The 19,989-nt window shown below is 35.8% G+C and overlaps 1 protein-coding gene across 1 annotated transcript in view; it reads right to left on the bottom strand.

The window, feature by feature from the left end:
• Nucleotides 1-19,989, bottom strand: part of LOC149798862 (uncharacterized) — a 274,739-nt gene that overhangs the window by 213,538 nt on the left and 41,212 nt on the right. The window contains exon 3 of the mRNA XM_089957774.1: nucleotides 18,453-18,594. Within this exon, the coding sequence (XP_089813900.1) occupies nucleotides 18,453-18,594 (142 nt within the window). The remainder of the gene's footprint in view (nucleotides 1-18,452; nucleotides 18,595-19,989) is intronic.

The following is a 19,989-nucleotide window of genomic DNA, read 5'->3' as shown; positions in this document are numbered from 1 at the left end:
TAAAACACCAAAAATGGCCACTATGATGACTATGATGAAGTAACAATTTTACTAAGGACCACCCAGATCTCAGAATGAAACTGTGTACCAAGTTCACTAAGGACCACCCAGATCTCAGAATGAAACTGTGTACCAAGTTCACTAAGGACCACCCAGATCTCAGAATGAAACTGTGTACCAAGTTCACTAAGGACCACCCAGATCTCAGAATGAAACTGTGTACCAAGTTCACTAAGGACCACCCAGATCTCAGAATGAAACTGTGTACCAAGTTCACTAAGGACCACCCAGATCTCAGAATGAAACTGTACAGAGTTTCTTGATTTCTCCTAAGTAGATGATGAGAAATAGTGATAAAACAAAAATACCAACAACAATGGATGCCAGACTACAGATAATAATAATAATAGTAATAATGAGGACTTTGTATAGCGCCTAATCTTTAGAAGCTCTAAGCGCTTTACATTATACAACACCTATAAGATATATAAAAAAAACATATAATGATATTATTACAAAAACAAATACCATGAAATTAGAAAAACATTAAAAAATAAAAAACATGCTGAGAATATTTCAGGTAGGAAACATTATTAGTTCTTTAAGTTTGTTCTTGCAGTCAAAATAAGTGAGTTTTGAGAGCCCTCTTGAATGTGATCACTGTGTCTTTGTGTCTAAGTTCAGTGGGCAATTCATTCCACATTGCTGAGCCCTGGTATGCAAAAGAACGCTGTCCATATGACTTTGTTTTCATAGTAGGAATAATGAGTATACGATTGTCAGAAGAGGAGCGTAAGTATCTTGCTGGTGTGTACACATGGGTGAGATCGGATAGGTATGTTGGACTAGAGACCGACAATGAAACATAGCACAGAGAACAAATTTCGTGTTTGATTCTGGATTGAATGGATAGCCAGTGTAGGGTACAGAGCAGCGGGGAGGTGTGCTCTGATCGTGGTACTCTAAGTATGATCCGAGCAGCTGTGTTTTGAACTTTTTGAAGTTTCTGGAGTAGATATTGAGATGAACCAGACAGAATTGAGTTACAATAGTCCAGATTTGAAAGTACTAATAAAAACACAAGTGTTTTAGTGGCATCAACTGAAAGATATTGCGAATTGAGCTGTCTGCGTCTCAGCTCAAGATATGCAGCCTTGCATATGTTCATGACATGTTGGTGCAATGTGAGAGTACTGTCCAGAGTAACACCTAGGTTTCATACTGATTGTGTGAATTTAATGTTGGCATTGCTGATATTTATTGTTTGAGGTAAAAGGTGTGAATGTGAAAGTCATTTTGTTGTGACTGTGTATTAGTTACATGAAGAGCTATCACTTGACAACAGATGAAGGGCCATCACATGACAACAAATGCCAGACTGGATTAAAGGCCACTGCATGACAATGGATGCCAGACTATGGATGAAGGGCCATGACAAAACAACAGATGCCAGACTTCATATGAAGGACCATTACATGACAACAGATGCCAGACTAAATATGAAGGGCCATGACAAGACAACAGATGCCAGACTACAGATGAAGGGTTAGTACATGGCAACAGATGCCAGACTACAGATTAAGGGCCATTACATGACAATGGATGCCAGACTATGGATGAAGGGCCATTACATGACAGTGGATGCCAGACTATAGATGAAGAGCCATTACATGACAATGGATGCCAGACTATGGATGAAGGGCCATTATATGACACCAGACTATGGATGAAGGGCCATTATATGAAACCAGACTATGGATGAAGGGCCATTACATGACACCAGACTACAGATGAAGGGCCATTACATGACACCAGACAACAGAGGAAGGGCCATTACATGACACCAGACAACAGATGAAGGGCCATTACATGACACCAGACAACAGAAGAAGGGCCATTACATGACACCAGACAACAGAAGAAGGGCCATTACATGACACCAGACTACAGATGAAGGGCCATTACATGACACCAGACAACAGATGAAGGGCCATTACATGACACCAGACAACAGAGGAAGGGCCATTACATGACACCAGACAACAGATGAAGGGCCATTACATGACACCAGACAACAGATGAAGGGCCATTACATAACACCAGACTACAGATGAAGGGCCATTACATGACACCAGACAACAGATGAAGGGCCATTACATGACACCAGACAACAGAGGAAGGGCCATTACACGACACCAGACAACAGATGAAGGGCCATTACATGACACCAGACTACAGATGAAGGGCCATTACATGACACCAGACAACAGATGAAGGGCCATTACATGAACACTACTCAATTTCAACCAGTGAACTAAAAATATGTGCTAAACTACCATTGTATCTTCCAAGTTTGACATTATTGGTGGCCATATCTGCACCATTTTCATTCTAACCCAGCTATATAGTCTTCTAGTAAAAATCCCATGTACACATGACCATCCATTCAAAAATCATGCAGCAAGTAAAAGACTTTTCAAGAATTTTGCTATGACAATCAGAGAAGCACCACTTCCATTTCTGACCATGTATGTGTCAGGAAATGACTTTCAGTGAAAATACCATGTAAATATGGTCATCCACATAGGAAGAATTACCAATAACCAGATTTCCATGATGGCCAAGCTGTGACTGGTGCCATTTTAATTTATGACAATCTGCCAAGGTGACCACCCTAGCAGTCATGTTGGCTCAGATCAGTGCCTTTATCATCTGTTACCATTTACATGCCATAAGACGTCTATTATTGTAGGACCATATGTATGTATGCATGTATGTATGTATGTATATATCTATGTATCTTTGTACGTACGCATGTATGCATGTATGTACAGGAGTTTTAACAGCATGTGAGTGCAAAATGCCCAAAAGATGCAAATTAAAAGCATAACTTCTGAAAATTAAATTACTGGCATCATTTTTATTTATAGTCATCTATATTTCATAAGAAGTCTCTTTGTAACAACCCAATTACATGTGACCATCCATTCAGGACAAATAATAAGATTTTCATGATGGTCACCATGGTAGCCATGCTGAATGTCAGATCAGCACTATTTTTTTAGGACCAAACAGACCTCTTGATAAAATTTTTAACCAAGCTGCATAACTTTTCTCTATAATAAACAACTGCTAACAGATAACAAAGGCCCATCATGTAAGCTCTTCTGGTCTCCAACAAGTAGAGGTATCAAGAGGCACATGCTGGCCTGATCCAACTCATCTAACAATATAAAGTCATCCACACAGGCTTCGGTAGTATTGTAAGAACATCATAAACCCTAGGTAAACTATCTGCAGTTTGATACATGTATCATGTAAATTTTACCTATATAACTGATGTCTGAAAAAAATTGATTCCAAAAGAAAAAGGTATTAATTAAGTAATAAGCATACCTTTCAGTCCTGATGTAACTCATCCAAATATCTTGATGATAAATATATATATATAAGTGTGTATATATATATATATATATATATATATATATATATATATATATATATATATATATATATATATATATACCAAGTTTGATTTATATCAGGAAAATCGAATTCTCTAGAGAAGTAACAGCCTCAGCCAAGTACATGAAAAGATCACTTTAATCATATGGGTGGATCTCATTGTTATGAAACTGTCAATGCACAATGTGATACAAGCCTGTTTTCCAATTTGAACAACATTAGATCAGAAGCTCAGACGATCATGTCATTAATATGCACAGATCGTTCTCATGATCCAAGTCATCTGAGATCTTGATGATGTAAGCCCATATTCCAAGTTGGATCAAAGTCAGTTCAGAAATATTTGTTCCAAACTGGAAACGTATTCAACAAATCAAATGCAAGATACAGTTTCCACCTACCCACCCTAACCAGCTGATTTACCCCCCCCCCATACAAATTTAAAAATTAAAAAAAATGATGTAGGAAATTGCAAAAAATGTACTAATTTCATTGATTAGCAGTGAGGGGCCGGATAATCTGCCTGATAATCCACCTGATTAAAATAGCGGATGCTCCAGCTATAGACAGTGTTCTTAACCACCAGTAACGTCAGAAAAAGAGAGCAACTTGTTGGTCTAATGGAATGAGTAAAGCCTACAAGTTGGAAAGCCTCACTTTCAGTAACATCATCTCTAATCTGACTGAATTCATACATAGCACCAAAGAGATGTATTACAATATGGCATGTGAACAGTCTTAAACTGCATGAATATCTTGATTTGTTTATACTATTTCACTGAACTGTTACTACATATACAATATTGGTTTGGTAACAGAACGGTGATAAAAACATGTCTCATTGATTGGAGATCTTACTTTTTCTCTTATGCTCAATTCACTTCCAATTTAATCACAAACTTCCTGCTGATGATACATTTTCAAACATACTGTATGGAAAATCTATACATTGACATATGCATTATCATTAGTGCTTGCTGCTACTTGAGCTGTGTTTGCTATTAATAATTTTTAATTTCGAACTACATTTAGTGAAAGGTTGCCTGAAGAGAAATGAGAATAACCACCTTACAACATAACATGCTCAAGTTGGAGGCAACCTTAAACACTACATATGTGGAATTTAGTTTGGGCTTTACAGCACAGCAACCTTCTCGTGGGTCGGTGGTTCTTTCCGGGGTTTTCCTGGGTTCTTCCTCCACCATTAATACTGGCCGCCATGTATAGCCTATCGTGTGCTGAAAAATGGCATTAAACCCTACAGCAACAACAGCACAGCAACACAAGTACGTTACCAGTATTTCGTGTTGAGGCAATCGGATTAAAGTGCCTTGCCAACGACACACCAAAGTAGCTGACCCAGGCCGTTTCAATGGTAGGATGTCAACCAGCACCCTTTTGGTCACAAGTCCAATATGGTAACCACTGAGTTACTGCAGCTTTCAGATGTGTGGAATACCCCCTCCCCAAAAATGTACATTGAAGTTTACGTACCATTTGCAGGCAACACACAATCTTCTGGTACATTTAATGATGATTAAGTGACAAATATCAAAACAGGTCATGAAATGCAAACTGCACAGAATATTTACAAAGAGAAATAACTCAGAACGTAGCTAACTGATAAAGCCCACCTTTGCTTGTAACAAAAGATGTCAAACCCTGATTATTAACCAGAGAAATGGTAAGAAAAATTGCTCACATTACCCTGCATCCAACCCTAGCACCATGATGGAAATGAGCTATATAGTACTGCCATGGGACAATTTGCTTCCAGCAGCAAATCAAAAAGAGCAAAAGAGGGTGATACTGCTTAGCCATTTTTATATAATATAACATCTGACCATCTTATACTAAGCTGGATACTGTTCTAAAAATATAACCCTATGTAAACTGTCTCCCAATGGATACTGTTCTAAGAATATAACCCTATGTAAACCATCTCCCAATGGATACTGTTTTATGAATATAACCCTATGTAAACCATCTCCCAATGGATGCTGTTCTAAGAATATAACCCTATGTAAACCAGCTCCCAAAGGATCCTGTTTTATGAAAATAACCCTACGTAAACCATCTCCCAATGGATACTGTTTTATGAATATAACCCTATGTAAACCATCTCCCAATGGATACTGTTTTATGAATATAACCCTATGTAAACCATCTCTCAATGGATACTGTTCTAAGAATGTAACCCTATGTAAACTATCTCCCAATGGATACTGTTCTACTATCTCCCAATGGATACTGTTATAAGAATATACCCTATGTAAACAATCTCCCAATGGATACTGTTCTACTATCTCCCAATGGATACCGTTCTAAGAATATAATCCTATGTAAACCATCTCCCAATGGATACTGTTCTAAGAATAAAACCCTAAGTAAACTATCTCCCAATGGATACTGTTCTACTATCTCCCAATGGATACTGTTCTACTATCTCCCAATGGATATTGTTCTAAGAATATAACCATATGTAAATTATCTCCCAATGGATACTGTTTTAAGAATATAACCATATGTGGGGCCTCGAGTGGCCTTGTGGTCTGAAGTTTTCACCGTTCCAGATCACTGCCATCTCACCTCTGTCTGCATGGGTTCGAGTCTCAGGCTTGGTTAATGTGGGTACATGAGAAAGCCTACCAGTAGCTTCTGGTGGGTCGTCGGTTCTTTCTGGGTTTTTTCCAGGGTTCTTCCTCCACCAGTTATATGGGCAACCATGTTAAGCCTACCTTGTGCTGAAAAATGGTATTAAACCCTACAACAACAACAACAACAACAACGATAACCCTATGTAAACTATCTCCCAATGGATACTGTTTTAAGAATGTAACCCTATGTAAACTATCTTCCAAACATTATATCATACACCTATTTTGCCATAGTCCTCAGCAAAATTATTTTTAATAAGACATAAATAAAATGTTCATAATCAAACTCATCCACAGTCTGGACATAAATCTGTATTCCAACTGGATCAGAAACATGGCCATCAGACAGGTAAGAAGCAACTGCTGGCAACACACAGCTATTGGTGGGACATACCATAAACTCAGCTGGCCTTATCGAGCTTTTAGCGTCACAAAAACACAAGTTTCATCATATGATGACCATACCAAGCTTCACAGAAATCCATAAATAACTGCTAGAGTTAGATGACAAACAGATAAATAAACACAAGGAATTCTATATACTGCTTCTACCGAGCCATGTATATTCAATGTCAGTAAATACTTCAAAAAGTAGTCAGAAACTATATGAGTTGTGCACAACCCTTCACAATTAGAATAATATTATGAGGGAAATTCTTAATACAGTGTCATAACGATGAGACTTTTCCAACATAGATGGGGTGTTCTAACATACAAGAAGTGTTCTAACATAAAAGAAGTCTTCTAATATAAAAGAAGTCTTCTAATATAAAATGAGTCTTCTAATGGGCAAGAAGTGTTCCAACATATAAGGAGTATTCTAACATACAAGTGTTCCAACAAACAAGGAGTGTTCTAACATACAAGGAGTGGTCTAACACACAGAACGTTATTCAATTCTGCATTCTGAATTCACCACACAGAGACAGTTAAAGTCCGACTTAGATGTAGCAATAAATTATCCTCACTATTTATTCTGACAGTTGAACAATTGCTAAGAGACATGATACGTTACACTTGGCAGGAAACACTAAGCATTACACTGCCAGTGAATAGAAACAGAAAACACAAATATCTTTTATCATTGTTACATGGCAACTGGCTTCAAAACCATATGCAGTTTTGGCTCATCTATTCCTACTCTTATTTTTAAGTCAAAAACATAATTGCAACTGTAGTTCAGTTGGAATAAATTTTGGCACTCATTTACTTCTGGGAGTTACTGTGAACAACTTTTGTTTCTTGTTACACACTGGTACCATGTTTTTCAATTTGTATCATTACACATGCCAAAAAATAATAGACTACAATGTTTATTGCCTTACTCAGATGCTGTATTATTTAAATTGTGTGGCCTTTATGTATGTGACAAGTGAGCGTGACACTGCTCACCTTGTTGTCATCTGCCCAACAGCAAAATGCAAGAAAAAATTCTAAGTAGGACACTCTGTTAAAATAATTTCCAGCACTGTTCATTACATATGTAATGAAAACATCTGTTTTAAAATTTCTCTCATTTCTGTATCTTCATCCATATCTGATGTCACATTAGCATCATCTGCCCAGTAATGAAAGGCCCCAATGTCAGGATGCCTTGTGTCAAAGTGAGTCAAATTCTTCACATCAGAATTCTTATAACTGTGTGAATGTCTCTACTTTTAGTGGTGGATTGGCATCATTTGAACAAATCCAAAAGTTTTTGATACCAGGATGTTTCCTGTCAAATTTGGTAAAATTCTGATTAGCTGTTTTTCAAAAGTCATTATAAACTGTTATGTATATTTGTGTTGTTTGTTGGCTTTTCAGTGATTATATGTTATGTATATTTGTATTGTGTACTTGGCCATTTTCAATGGAAGTAAACATGTTTAGTTCTCTCTGAACGTAAGATATTAGTTTTTCACATGGAAATTACTAAACTTGTTGATAACTTTGCGTGTTTTACTTAGTATACTGACCTATATCACGGCTTTGAGTCTTAGCTTTTTATATAATGTTGTTTACTTGAAAATGTCTTCATTCTTGCCTTAACATACAAAAGCAGTATCAGTCTTACTTTTTTGCTTCAGTTTTTAATTTTGTTGGATTTATTTATTCAAATTATTATTCACTGGAATTACAAAGTGCTCAATAATAATTTTGGACTCAAACATTAATTTGAAATTATAGTGAATTCAGACAAGGACATTTTGGATTATATTATTGTGATATATCAGAAGACTCTTAACACATCACTACATTCCAGGTCATTGGCACATTAGCATATCTGAGACTATAGGCATAGCAACACATTTGATATTTCAATTTATTTGGAATACCACTGGAATTCAATTGGAATTTCATATGTTTGGACTTGTGACAGAACTTTAAGGACTATTTAAGATTTAATTCACAAAACTCTAAGTTCTTTTAAATTTTTACTTTATATTCTAGGGAAATAAATTGTTTGTTGAATTTTACAAAACTTGTTGGTGTTTGTTCTTTTGTATTGCTTACTTTAAAACCAAAGAGCTATAAAAAAATGTTTCTCTATTTTTAGCAACAGGGGCTATATATAATGGTAGGCTGGCATCATTTATGTAAAACTGAAAGACTTCAATGCCAGCTGGCTTCTTGTCAAATTTGGTCAAATTCTACACAGTGCTTTTAAAGAAGCTGTAACAAGATTTTTAAATAATATTTTTTAGTGTTATGACTCTGGGTCTTAAACTAAGTAACAGAAAGAAGCAAAATCAACAAGTTTTGTAAAAGGTAACAAATAATTTAATTATCTAAGTTATAAATTAAATGTAAAAGGAACCAACAGCATTGTGAACTAATTTGGAAATAATCTAAAAAGCTCTATCACATGTTCAAAAGAATAGTGTTCTAAATGAATTCCAGGTCTCTAATTTGCTGATGTACCAATATCCTTGAATATGCTACAATGGAAACAGCCTTGATGTATCATAATGGCATTATCCAAAACTCCTTTGAATGAATTCACAATAATCCCAAAATGCTGCTTTAGTCCAGACCATCATAAGAGCACTATGTAATTCCAATGAATAATTTAAGTAAATGAATCCTCTCCAACTAAATCTAAACACAATGTTAAATACATCTGCAGACTGATATTATAACAAAAACAATACATGGAAATAAGAACCAGGAATCAGAATAATTGTTAAGTCTGTCCTTATATACTCATTTCCATGATTATTATGACTCTAAGTCGCAATTAATCCCTTCATGACTTATACTGCAACATAAGTCACCTGATTTATGTCACAACCCAACCCAACTGACTCAATTATCCAGTAGGCAATTACCCATAATGGGTTCATTATATAGAACATAAATGCAAATAAACAACCTATTTATAGCTCACTGCACTCTACAGTCAAGGACCAAAAGTTAAAGACACATTATAGATATACATAACACTAGTAATATCAGCCATATTTGTCTGTTGACCAGAATCATCTGTAATGACTTGAAAGAACTTTGTGCCAGGTTGGTGTCTGTCAAGTTTGGTCAAATTCTATTTAACTGTTTTGGACAAGAAATTGTTTCAAGCTTTTTCTATTTTCGATGTAGATATGTTTAACAGTGAATCAGCACCAGTTCTAAAACTCTGAAAGTGTTCTTTGCAAGGATGCTTCCTGTCAAATTTGCTTAAATTCTGCTCAGATATTTTTCAGAGGAATTTCTCAAAAGTTTTACTTATTTTCAGTAATGGTTGCAACATTTTGCTTTATACAAATATGAAAGCTTGGATGCCCAATTTTAAATATAGTCCAATTCAGTTTAGCAATTTAAAATTTATCCAAAAGGTGTCAATCCCACCATCAAATATGGAAATTGTTATTATAAATATAAAAAAACTTTAAAAGACTTTATTCAAAACTGTTGAATAGAATTTGACAAAACAGGACAGAAAGCATCCAGGCATGAAGACTCTTTAAATATGTATAAAAGATGCCAACTTGCCATCAAATGTTCACCAATTAATAAAAATAAGAAAACCAATAAATGACTTCTCCAAAGTTAATTAACAGGATTTGACTAAACCTAACAAAAAGCATCCTGGTAAGAACACCTTCAGATTTTGACAAAGATGTTGATATGAACCTTGAAAACCTCTGAACTGAACCTTTAACAAAACTTGAGAGCAGTAAATACTGTGACTTGGAGGGCATTCAGTTTTGCACAGCTTGTGCTGATCTGTCAGGAGGGCATTCAGTTTTGCACAGCTTGTGCTGATCTGTCATCAAACAGAGTTACCATAAACAAAAGTATCAAAAAAACTTCAATTCAGTAAAAGAGAATTTGATGAAATGTTAATGGAAGCATCCTGGCATAGAGATCGTTCACACCTGTACACCAAAGGTGCCAGAGTGATGGCTGCCATTTCAGTAATGATCATCAAATATGAATAATGTTAGTGAAATGAGCAAAAACTTCAAACAATTTGTTTTACAAAACTGTTGAAATCAATATGACCAAACACAAGTCCATTGAAAGGACTAATGATCTACTGTCCAAATAGAATATCAAGGAATACAAGCAAAGACCATTTCTTCTTTTTAACTGCTGCTGAGTGTTGAAGCTGTCTCTGATATTCTTGAGTGCAGTAGTCATATTGAACATCCAATCAGCACAATTTTCAGGTGGTGCAAACCAGATACATTTAGAAGTCTTTTGGTGAAAACCCCATGTCAATATGACCATCCATGCAGGAGCAATGACAAGATTCTATTGATGACTTTCATTGCAGTATATTTGATATAAGTTTGGCACCATTTTCATTAAGGACAAAGCAGATATCATAACTGGTTTTTAAAAGCCCAAGTCGATGTGACTTTTCATTTAGGAGAAGCAACAACAGCAAAATGTTCAAGATGGCTGCCACATCAGTAATGACCAATTAGACATCATATTATGTCCTTTGGTAAAAATCTCATGTTAATATGACAATGTATCAGGATTTTGTAAAATGCAGGAGGGCTTCAGAGTTATCGGTATTCACTCTCATCAAATATCTATGACATCATCATTCATGACACATCATCATTTATGGTGCATAACATCATATATCAAAATGGTGGAACCTGTAAATATATCAGTATTTGTGAAAGGCAACTGCCATGAAATCAGGGACAAAAATTCACTCATGAAAAATCTGGACATATTTGTCTTGAACAATAAGATTGGGGTGAGCAATGGATTGCTCCCTTGGAAGCAATTTAAGGAGCATAATGGTATGCGAGAGAGATTGTGCTCCTCAAAACAAAAACCCTGCATACATCTAGAAGGTGTAACAATAAGATTTTCAAGATGGCTAGCATGACAGCCAGTCTTGAGCTCTGACTGGAACCATTTTCAATCAGGCTTAACTAGATATTTAAAAAAAAGTGTACTGGTGAAAACCCCCACTTCCATATGTCTTTCCATTTACATGGAGTAATTATAACAATATTTCCAAAATGGCCACCATATTAGATATCAGATCAGCACCAACTTCATTCATAACCATCTATTCATTACAAGTTTTCTGGTGAAAACACCATGTCAACTTGACTTCCATTTACATGAAGTAGTGATACAAATATTTCCAAAATGGCTGCTATGGGTATGTGTATATGAAATCAGCATTATTTTCATTTTGGACCAACTAGACATCACAGGAGTTAATTAGTAAAAATCCCAAATTGATATGATCATCCAAGAGAAATAGCAATGACAACATTTTCAAACTGGCCACTGTGGAATGAATATGTGCGTGATTTTATTTTTTCCTGTACAATATTTATATATTATGCTTTTTCTTCACTTAAAATATTATATATTATTCATTTTTATCACTAATGTGTACAATTTTTCTATCTTTTACAAATCATTGCATCAATAATTGCCTTCTAAAATTTACATTTTCATGGGGAAGAACTCTGTAACCCCAAGCATGTGATTCTCAAAGACAATATCAGAGGTTATATCCCTTACATTCGCTGTGTGTGTGTGTGTGTGTGTGTGTGTGTGTGTGCGTGCGTGCGTGCGTGTGTGTGTGTGTGTCAGAGAGAGAGATAACAGGTACTTTAAAGTAACTTTTTTCAAACTCTATAAAAACTGGAATACCACCCACTTTAGCGTATCTGATATGACCTTGATGCCACATGGTGGGAAGTAGGGTACAACTTCATGATATATAAATGTGTCACTAAGGATTAATGAGTTAATGTATGAATCTTGCTTATTATCAACCCCTTTTGAGACCCTGATCATATATTCCTTCTAAAGCTCTTGACTCGCTCCTCACAACATCTCATTCTAATGCAATAGTCAGCTACAAGTAATCCTAGTGATTCTCAGGGATGTCCTGGTTGAGTTTTACATTTCTTGTTGCTGCCACAGTTGCCAGATTGGTCTGAGCATGAAGGGATGAAAACAAAGACTGACACTCTTTCACTTACTTCTACCTTCTCTATTATTACTCTTCTATCTGTTCTACAGCTATCTTCCTCCCTGTATTCTTGACCAAGCATGGCCCATTGCTTAATAGTCAAGTGTTACTGCATCAGCAGACAGGCAGACAGATGGACAGAGATGGATAGACAAACAGACAGACAGACAGATAGATAGATAGATTCCAGGTTTTACCAAACTCTGATTAGAAACATTATCAAATGGAACTTGATTTCCAGACTAGTTTGATTAGAGGTCACATATAGTTGCTCAGCCAATCAGATACAAGGTCACATAATTAACATGCATGAATTTCACTCTTACTCAACAATGGCCTTGATTATATAGGCCTATTTACCAAGTTTGATCAAAATGATGAAAAAATAAAATCTCTAGTATGGTAATACCCCCACCCCACCAACCAGATGGAAATTATCTCATATATATGCATATGTCTCATTCAGAATAAGTCCACCAATATCTTGACAAGATTAATCATTTTACACATTCTGAATAAAATAAGGTCATAAATTCAGTCTCTCAAGTGACAGAAGCTCAACCAATCACACACAAGTTCACCTCACTCCAATAATAGATCTTGCTCTTAATAAAATATGTTTTATATCTTGAATATACAAGATTATTTATCACGTTTGAATTAGATATAACACTGGTCAACAGTGAAATCATTACTGACTTGAAAAGGCCCTAATCTGTAGTATTTTGGTGTGCCGAACACGAATATAACCGTGAAAAATTTGTATTGGCTCTCGTTTTGAAGATATTCATATACCTCATTTTCTATGTTTCACTGTGTAAATTTCTCCAGTAGGACTGCAGCAACATCCGGAATAATGATGTAACATTGCATAATACCATCATGCTCACATCATCCACAGTTGATTGCATCATTTTCTGATGCAATGCAATACTAATGCCATGTGGCTGCTGAAGTAAGTTGACGTCAGCAGTGTACTATACATGTGTAGGCCTATTATACTAATGCCAGGCGGCTGCTGAAGCTGACGTAAGCAGTGTACTATATAAAGCCCAATCAGATAGGTTCAGCATTTAAAATATTTTAGACGTTGTGCGAGACAGTTCAAGCTACTGTTACATAAAACTTATTATTTTATCCATTTACGTACAATAAAGAACAGTAATGCCTCGAAAGTGTGTTAATACCGCGGACAATTTTTGCTATATTTGTGGGGAAGTGACATTTGCCAACCAGAAGAAAAGTATCAATTCTCAAGTGAAGAAGGCATATCATCTTTACTTCGGATGCAAGGTCGGTGACCAAGACAAGCCTTGGGCTCTGCATATATGCTGTGCTACATGTACAACACAGCTTTCACAGTGGTTGAATTGCAAAAGGTCATCAATGCCGTTTGCAGTCCCAGTGGTGTGGAGAGAGCCAAGCAACCACCTAAATGACTGTTACTTCTGCTTGGTTCCTCCTCTTTCCGGCGGAATAACGAAGCGAAAGAAGTCGAGAATAGTCTACCCAAACATTCCGTCTGCATTGAGACCAGTTCCACATGGTGAGGGACTTCCTATTCCAGAACCTCCAGCAGAATATTCTCTTGATTCATCTGACGAAGACAAAGGTGAGTCGACCTGTTCTTCTCCTGGTCCATCAGCATGCAGTGATCCAGATTTTCACTGTGGTGCATCATCAACCCCACACAGAATAACACAGGAAGAACTAAATGACCTGATTCGTGATTTGGACTTATCAAAGAACAAGGCAGAATTGCTAGGATCAAGACTCCAACAATGGAATCTTCTAGAAGAAGATGTCACAATTACTGCATATCGAAAGCGCCACCAGCAATTGGAGCCTTTCTTCAGAAAGGAAAGTAATCTGATATTCTGTTCCGATATTGAGGGCCTCATGAATGCTTTAAAAATCACTCATGACCCACAAGAATGGAGACTATTTGTGGACTCTTCGAAACTGAGTCTCAAGGCTGTGCTTTTGCACAATGGAAACATTCTTCCATCTATTCCAGTAGCGTATGCTGTCCACATGAAAGAGACATACGATAACTTAAGGCAGCTACTGAATTCCATTGAGTATAACAAGTACAGCTGGCACCTCTGTGGTGATTTGAAGGTAGTTGCCCTTTTAATGGGACTGCAGCAAGGATATACAAAATACATGTGTTTCTTATGCGAGTGGGATAGCCGAGCAAGGGAAATGCACTACATGAGGAAGGAATGGACTCACAGGCAGAATGTAGCCATTGGAGAGAAGAATATCCAACACCCAGCTCTGGTTGAGGCTCAGAAAATCTTGCTACCACCCCTTCACATCAAACTAGGTTTGATGAAGAACTTCGTGAAAGCCATTGACCGGACTTTGCCAGCATTCCGATACCTGCATGAAAAATTCCCTCGACTCAGCGAAGCAAAGATTAAAGAGGGAGTTTTTGTGGGTCCTCAGATTCGAGAGCTTTTCAAAGATGACCGGTTCAACAACTTGCTGGAAGGTGACGCGAAACAAGCATGGAATGCTTTTCGCCTAGTTTCTACAAACTTCCTCGGAAATGTTAGGGCAGAAAACTATAAGGAACTAGTAGAAGACATGTTGATGAAGTATAAGAAACTTGGCTGCAATATGTCTCTAAAGATTCACTTCCTTCATACCCATTTGGATTTCTTTCCTAGCAACTGTGGTATTGTTAGTGATGAACACGGCGAACGTTTTCATCAAGATATCGCAACAATGGAACAAAGATACCAGGGAAAATGGTCCACTACAATGCTGGCTGACTACTGCTGGACACTCCTCAGAGATGCTCCCGAACAGCTGTACAAGAGACAGGCGAAGAAATCTAAGATGTAGTCAATGACTTGATTTTTTATAGGTAGGCTATTACAGTTGACCTTTTACTATTGGAATGCATTTCGTTATGTAAACATTAATTTCTTGCAGATTACAAAAAAACTAGAGCCAATTTTGCAATTTGACTGTCATATTCGTGTTCAGCACATAAAAATTGATAAGAATTGACTAATTTTATTTCAGTAACATGACTTTTGTAAAAATTTGTTGTCCAGTGTAATCAGAAACAGAGTTAATAAAGTACTGACAAGCATGGCCAATCACACAAAATCACCACATTCATATCCATGAATATTGCTCATAATTTTGTGCATCCAAGAGCTTGATAACATGAACCCATATTTCTAGTTCAATAAAAAATTAGAAGAATGGTTCACTAAGTTTTGATAAGCTCGTCCAATCAAATGCATGACCACCAAATTAGTATGCATGCATCTCACTCTTTCCTGGACTTGTTCAAAATCATGACTACATAAGCATATGTTCTAAAAGCAATAACAATCACATCAGAGTGAGAAAACACTGTACCAGTCAGATATAAGAACACCTCATTAATATGCATTGATGTCACTCATTACTGAACTTGTGTGAGAGCTTGCTGATATAAGTACATATTCCACATTTGATCACAATCAGATTTAAAAAGGTGTCCTCCTGAGTGGTAACATGGTTAGCCAATCAAATGTAAGGTTACTTCATTAATCTGAATGGATCTTGCTCATTAATGAAACCTTCCAAAATCTTGATGTTATTAACTCCTACTTCAAGCTTGACCAAAATTGGATCAAACATCAATTCCAAAGTGTTAACAAACTCTGCCAATCAAATGCAAGATTACCATTCCAATTACAGAATTGTAAATATACACCAGACAGAACAGAAAGTGCTATCCCTGGATTCCTATAGAATCTCCATAGAGTACAAATTAAAATTCTCTAACCTGTATGATAGTATTATCTGTATTAAAATGTTAATTCTGCCTATTATTATCAAGCATTCTTCTAAAGGAACCCAGGTATAGCACTTTCTGTTCTGTCTGGTGTATATTTATAATTCTCTTTAATTAATTCTATATACACTGTACCTTGATTTCTTTAAAAGGAATCCGGAACGACTGTATAAATACATGAGAATGAATTACCCAGTCATCATGTGAGTGTGTCTGCTACACATGAGTGCATGTAACACCGATTGAGTAACATCATTTATTGGTGATGTGTGCTTAGTCGTGAGGGAATATGGGCTTGTGTGTGCAGGCAAGGTGATGGGTGCTGTTTATCCGTGGACCTGGGTTTGAATCTCTGTAGAGTATGAATTAAAATTATCTAACCTGTATGATAGTATTATTTGTATTAAAATGTGAATTCTGCCTATTATTATCAAGGATTCTTCTTTAGGAATCCAGGGATAGCACTTTCCCTTCTGTCTGGTGAATATTTATAATTCTCTATAATTAATTCTATATACCTTGATTTCTTTCATAGGAATCCAGAATGACTGCGTAGATACACGAGAATTAATTACTAGGTCATCATGCGAGTGTGTCTGCTACACACGAGTGCATGTAACACTGATTGAGTAACATCATTTATTGGTGATGTGTGCTTAGTCGTGAGGAAATATGAGCTCGTGTGTGCAGGCAAGGCAATAGGTGCCGTTTACCCATGGACCTGGGTTAGAATCTCCATAGAGTATGAATTAAAATCTCTAACCTGTATGATAGTATTGTGTATATATATATATATATATATATATATATATATAAAGTAAAGATTGATTAATACATCCTTCGATATGTCCTGTTACATTTGACTTTAGTTTCCTCAGACAAATTCCCAAGTATTACATATTCCTTTGCTACAACATTTCATTGGTCATAGTGTTTGATTTCTGTGGTACACCTAAGAAAATTGGCTCAGTTGTAACATCTTTATCACCTGATATACACAAGCAAGATAAATTATAGTGGTCATTTAAATAATAAAGGTGTAACAGCAAAGGCCTCAGGTGAGAAAAGCATGATAATCACATGTCACTCATAATCAGTAAATAACAAAAGCACAACAAAGACACCAGGTAACAAAGGCATGATAATCACACCTCACTCATAATCAGTACTTCAGAACCACAGGCTCCTAGTTCATTGCAATCAAAGCAGAAAAAAAATGCTTCATCATTTTTGCCTTTTGCCCCAGTTACAGATCTATGAATTAATAAGAAGTTATGAACAACTACTCATGCCATATTGCTGCTCATGAAGACATTACACACACACACACACACACACACACACACACAAATGGTGACAACAGTACTCCTGTTGTACATGGAACTGTCTGAAATGTATGGTTGCACTTCACTGACCCTACTGGTCATTCTAAAGTTGTACATGGAATTATCTGAAATTTATGCTGGCACTTCATTCCCAATAAAGGCCAGTTTAAAGTTGTACATGAAATTGTCTGCAATGTACAATTGCACTTCACTCACACCATAGGCCATTTTAAAGTTGTACATGAAATTGTATGAAACAAGCATTAGAAATTAGACCAGATAATAGATCAGAGTGTAAGTTCAAACCACTCTATGAAACAAGCACTAGAAACTGGACCAGAGATACCTAAATTACAAACATATTTTTGTCTACATTAAAGATGCCTGGTAGATTAATTATCTATAATCTCTTAAAATATTAATTCCTGTTTTGAAACTAAATTTAGGAGAGAAAAATAAAATTAATTTTCTGCAAGTCTAGCCAGCTGTATAACATAAACTGAAGTTTCCAGCTGATTATATTTGTAAAGGAACCAATTAATGTGCAGTAAGCATGTAACCATGATTTTAAGAGTAACGTCACTGGTCCATATGATTAATGTTGATTATGCACTAAATATACAATCTGCAGATCACATTATCAGCTAATGACCAACCCACCCAATATCATTAGAAAATAGATCTCTAATCTGAAAAATAGATTCCATTTCCTGGAGTTGAAAAAATGTCTGTATAATATCATAAAGAAATGCTAGACAGACCTTTTTGGTTAGCTGCTTTGTTGGAAAGGGTCCTCTGCCTAAACAGAAGGACTCCTAAAAGGAGTCCCAATGTCAGGAGGAGCAACAGTGACAGACACAGGCTTTTTGAGATATAACCATCTTCAGCTGTCACTTGGGGACCCTGCAAATAAAAAGATTTTAAATGTAAAAAAAAAGGGAAGCCAACACAAACACATGAATAAAAATTCAATTCAACTAGATCATAAAATATTGTTATGACTCTATGGTCTTGAACAAAGTAAAAGAAAAGAGCAAAAGCCAACAAGTTTAGTAAAATTCAACAAATAATTTATTTTCCAGGGATACAAAGTTAAAATTGAAAAAGAACTTACAGTATTATGAATAAAATCCCAAAAAGTCCTAAAAGTTCTATTATAAATCCTAAAAGTACAGAGTATTCCAAATGGATTCCAATCTTGAATGTGCTCATGTATCAATATCCTAGAATAGTGTTGATGTCTGAACAGGATTGCCAAAATAGTGATTCAGTCTGAAAGTACTGATGGGCACTTTGTAATTCCAATGAATAATTTAAATAAATAAATCCTCTCAAATACTAACTGAAACAGAACTGAAAGACTGATTCCACTACAAATGTTAAGATAAAAATAAATAATTGTGATGCATAAAAACCCCTAAGATTCAATAAAAGGAGCAGGATGACAGTCACTTCCAGAACATTTTAAGTTCAAGGTCAGGTCTTTTACTAAACTTTTAGTGAAGAACACGGCAAATACCAGGCATACCATAAATTTCTGAGGGAAAAACCAGTGTCCTAAACTCAGATCCAAGTACATATGTTTACCTACAAGAAATAATTCTTTAAAAAATATAATCTACAATCATAGCAAAAACTAGCTATGCAAAATGTTGTTTACAAAAGCCAAAACACAATACAAATTAAATATATATAACAAATTGTTTTTAAAAAATTCACTGTCTGAAACATAACTGACAATGTTGACAGATGATAACAGTTAAGTGTAATAATTTAGCATCTTCCAGTAGCTTATTTACACAAGTAATTTAATTAGGTAAGTTAATACATCTGTACCCAAATGACCTTTCTCTGGAGTTCACATGATTAGAAACAAAAGGTTTCTCCACTAAGCATGTATAAAAGCAAACTTAACCATGGTTTATTAAATTAAGACTATTAAATAACTGCAAAGGGGATTGTAATCAACAAAATGGAGTTAAATATTAGGAAAACAAGATATAAGTTGAAAATCACCGTAGACAAGCTTTCCTTTCAATCTTCAGTATGATAAATTAGTACATTAGAAACAGCATAAAGAAAGACCTAAAGCTTAGTACGTTAGAAACTGCATAAAGAAAGGCCTAAAACTTAGTATATTGGACACTGCATAAAGGCCTAAAACTTAGTATATTGGACACTGCATCAGGAAAGGCCTTAAACTTTATACATTGGACACTACATAACGACCTAAAACTTAGTACATTGGACACTGCATAAAGGCCTAAAACTTAGAACATTGGACACTGCATAAAGACC

The sequence above is a fragment of the Sinohyriopsis cumingii genome, chromosome 5 (assembly GCF_028554795.1).
Source record: "Sinohyriopsis cumingii isolate HCF-2022 chromosome 5, ASM2855479v2, whole genome shotgun sequence".
NCBI lineage: Eukaryota > Metazoa > Mollusca > Bivalvia > Unionida > Unionidae > Sinohyriopsis > Sinohyriopsis cumingii.
Note: the sequence above shows the minus strand (reverse complement) of the source record. Positions and strands in the feature narration are given on the sequence as shown.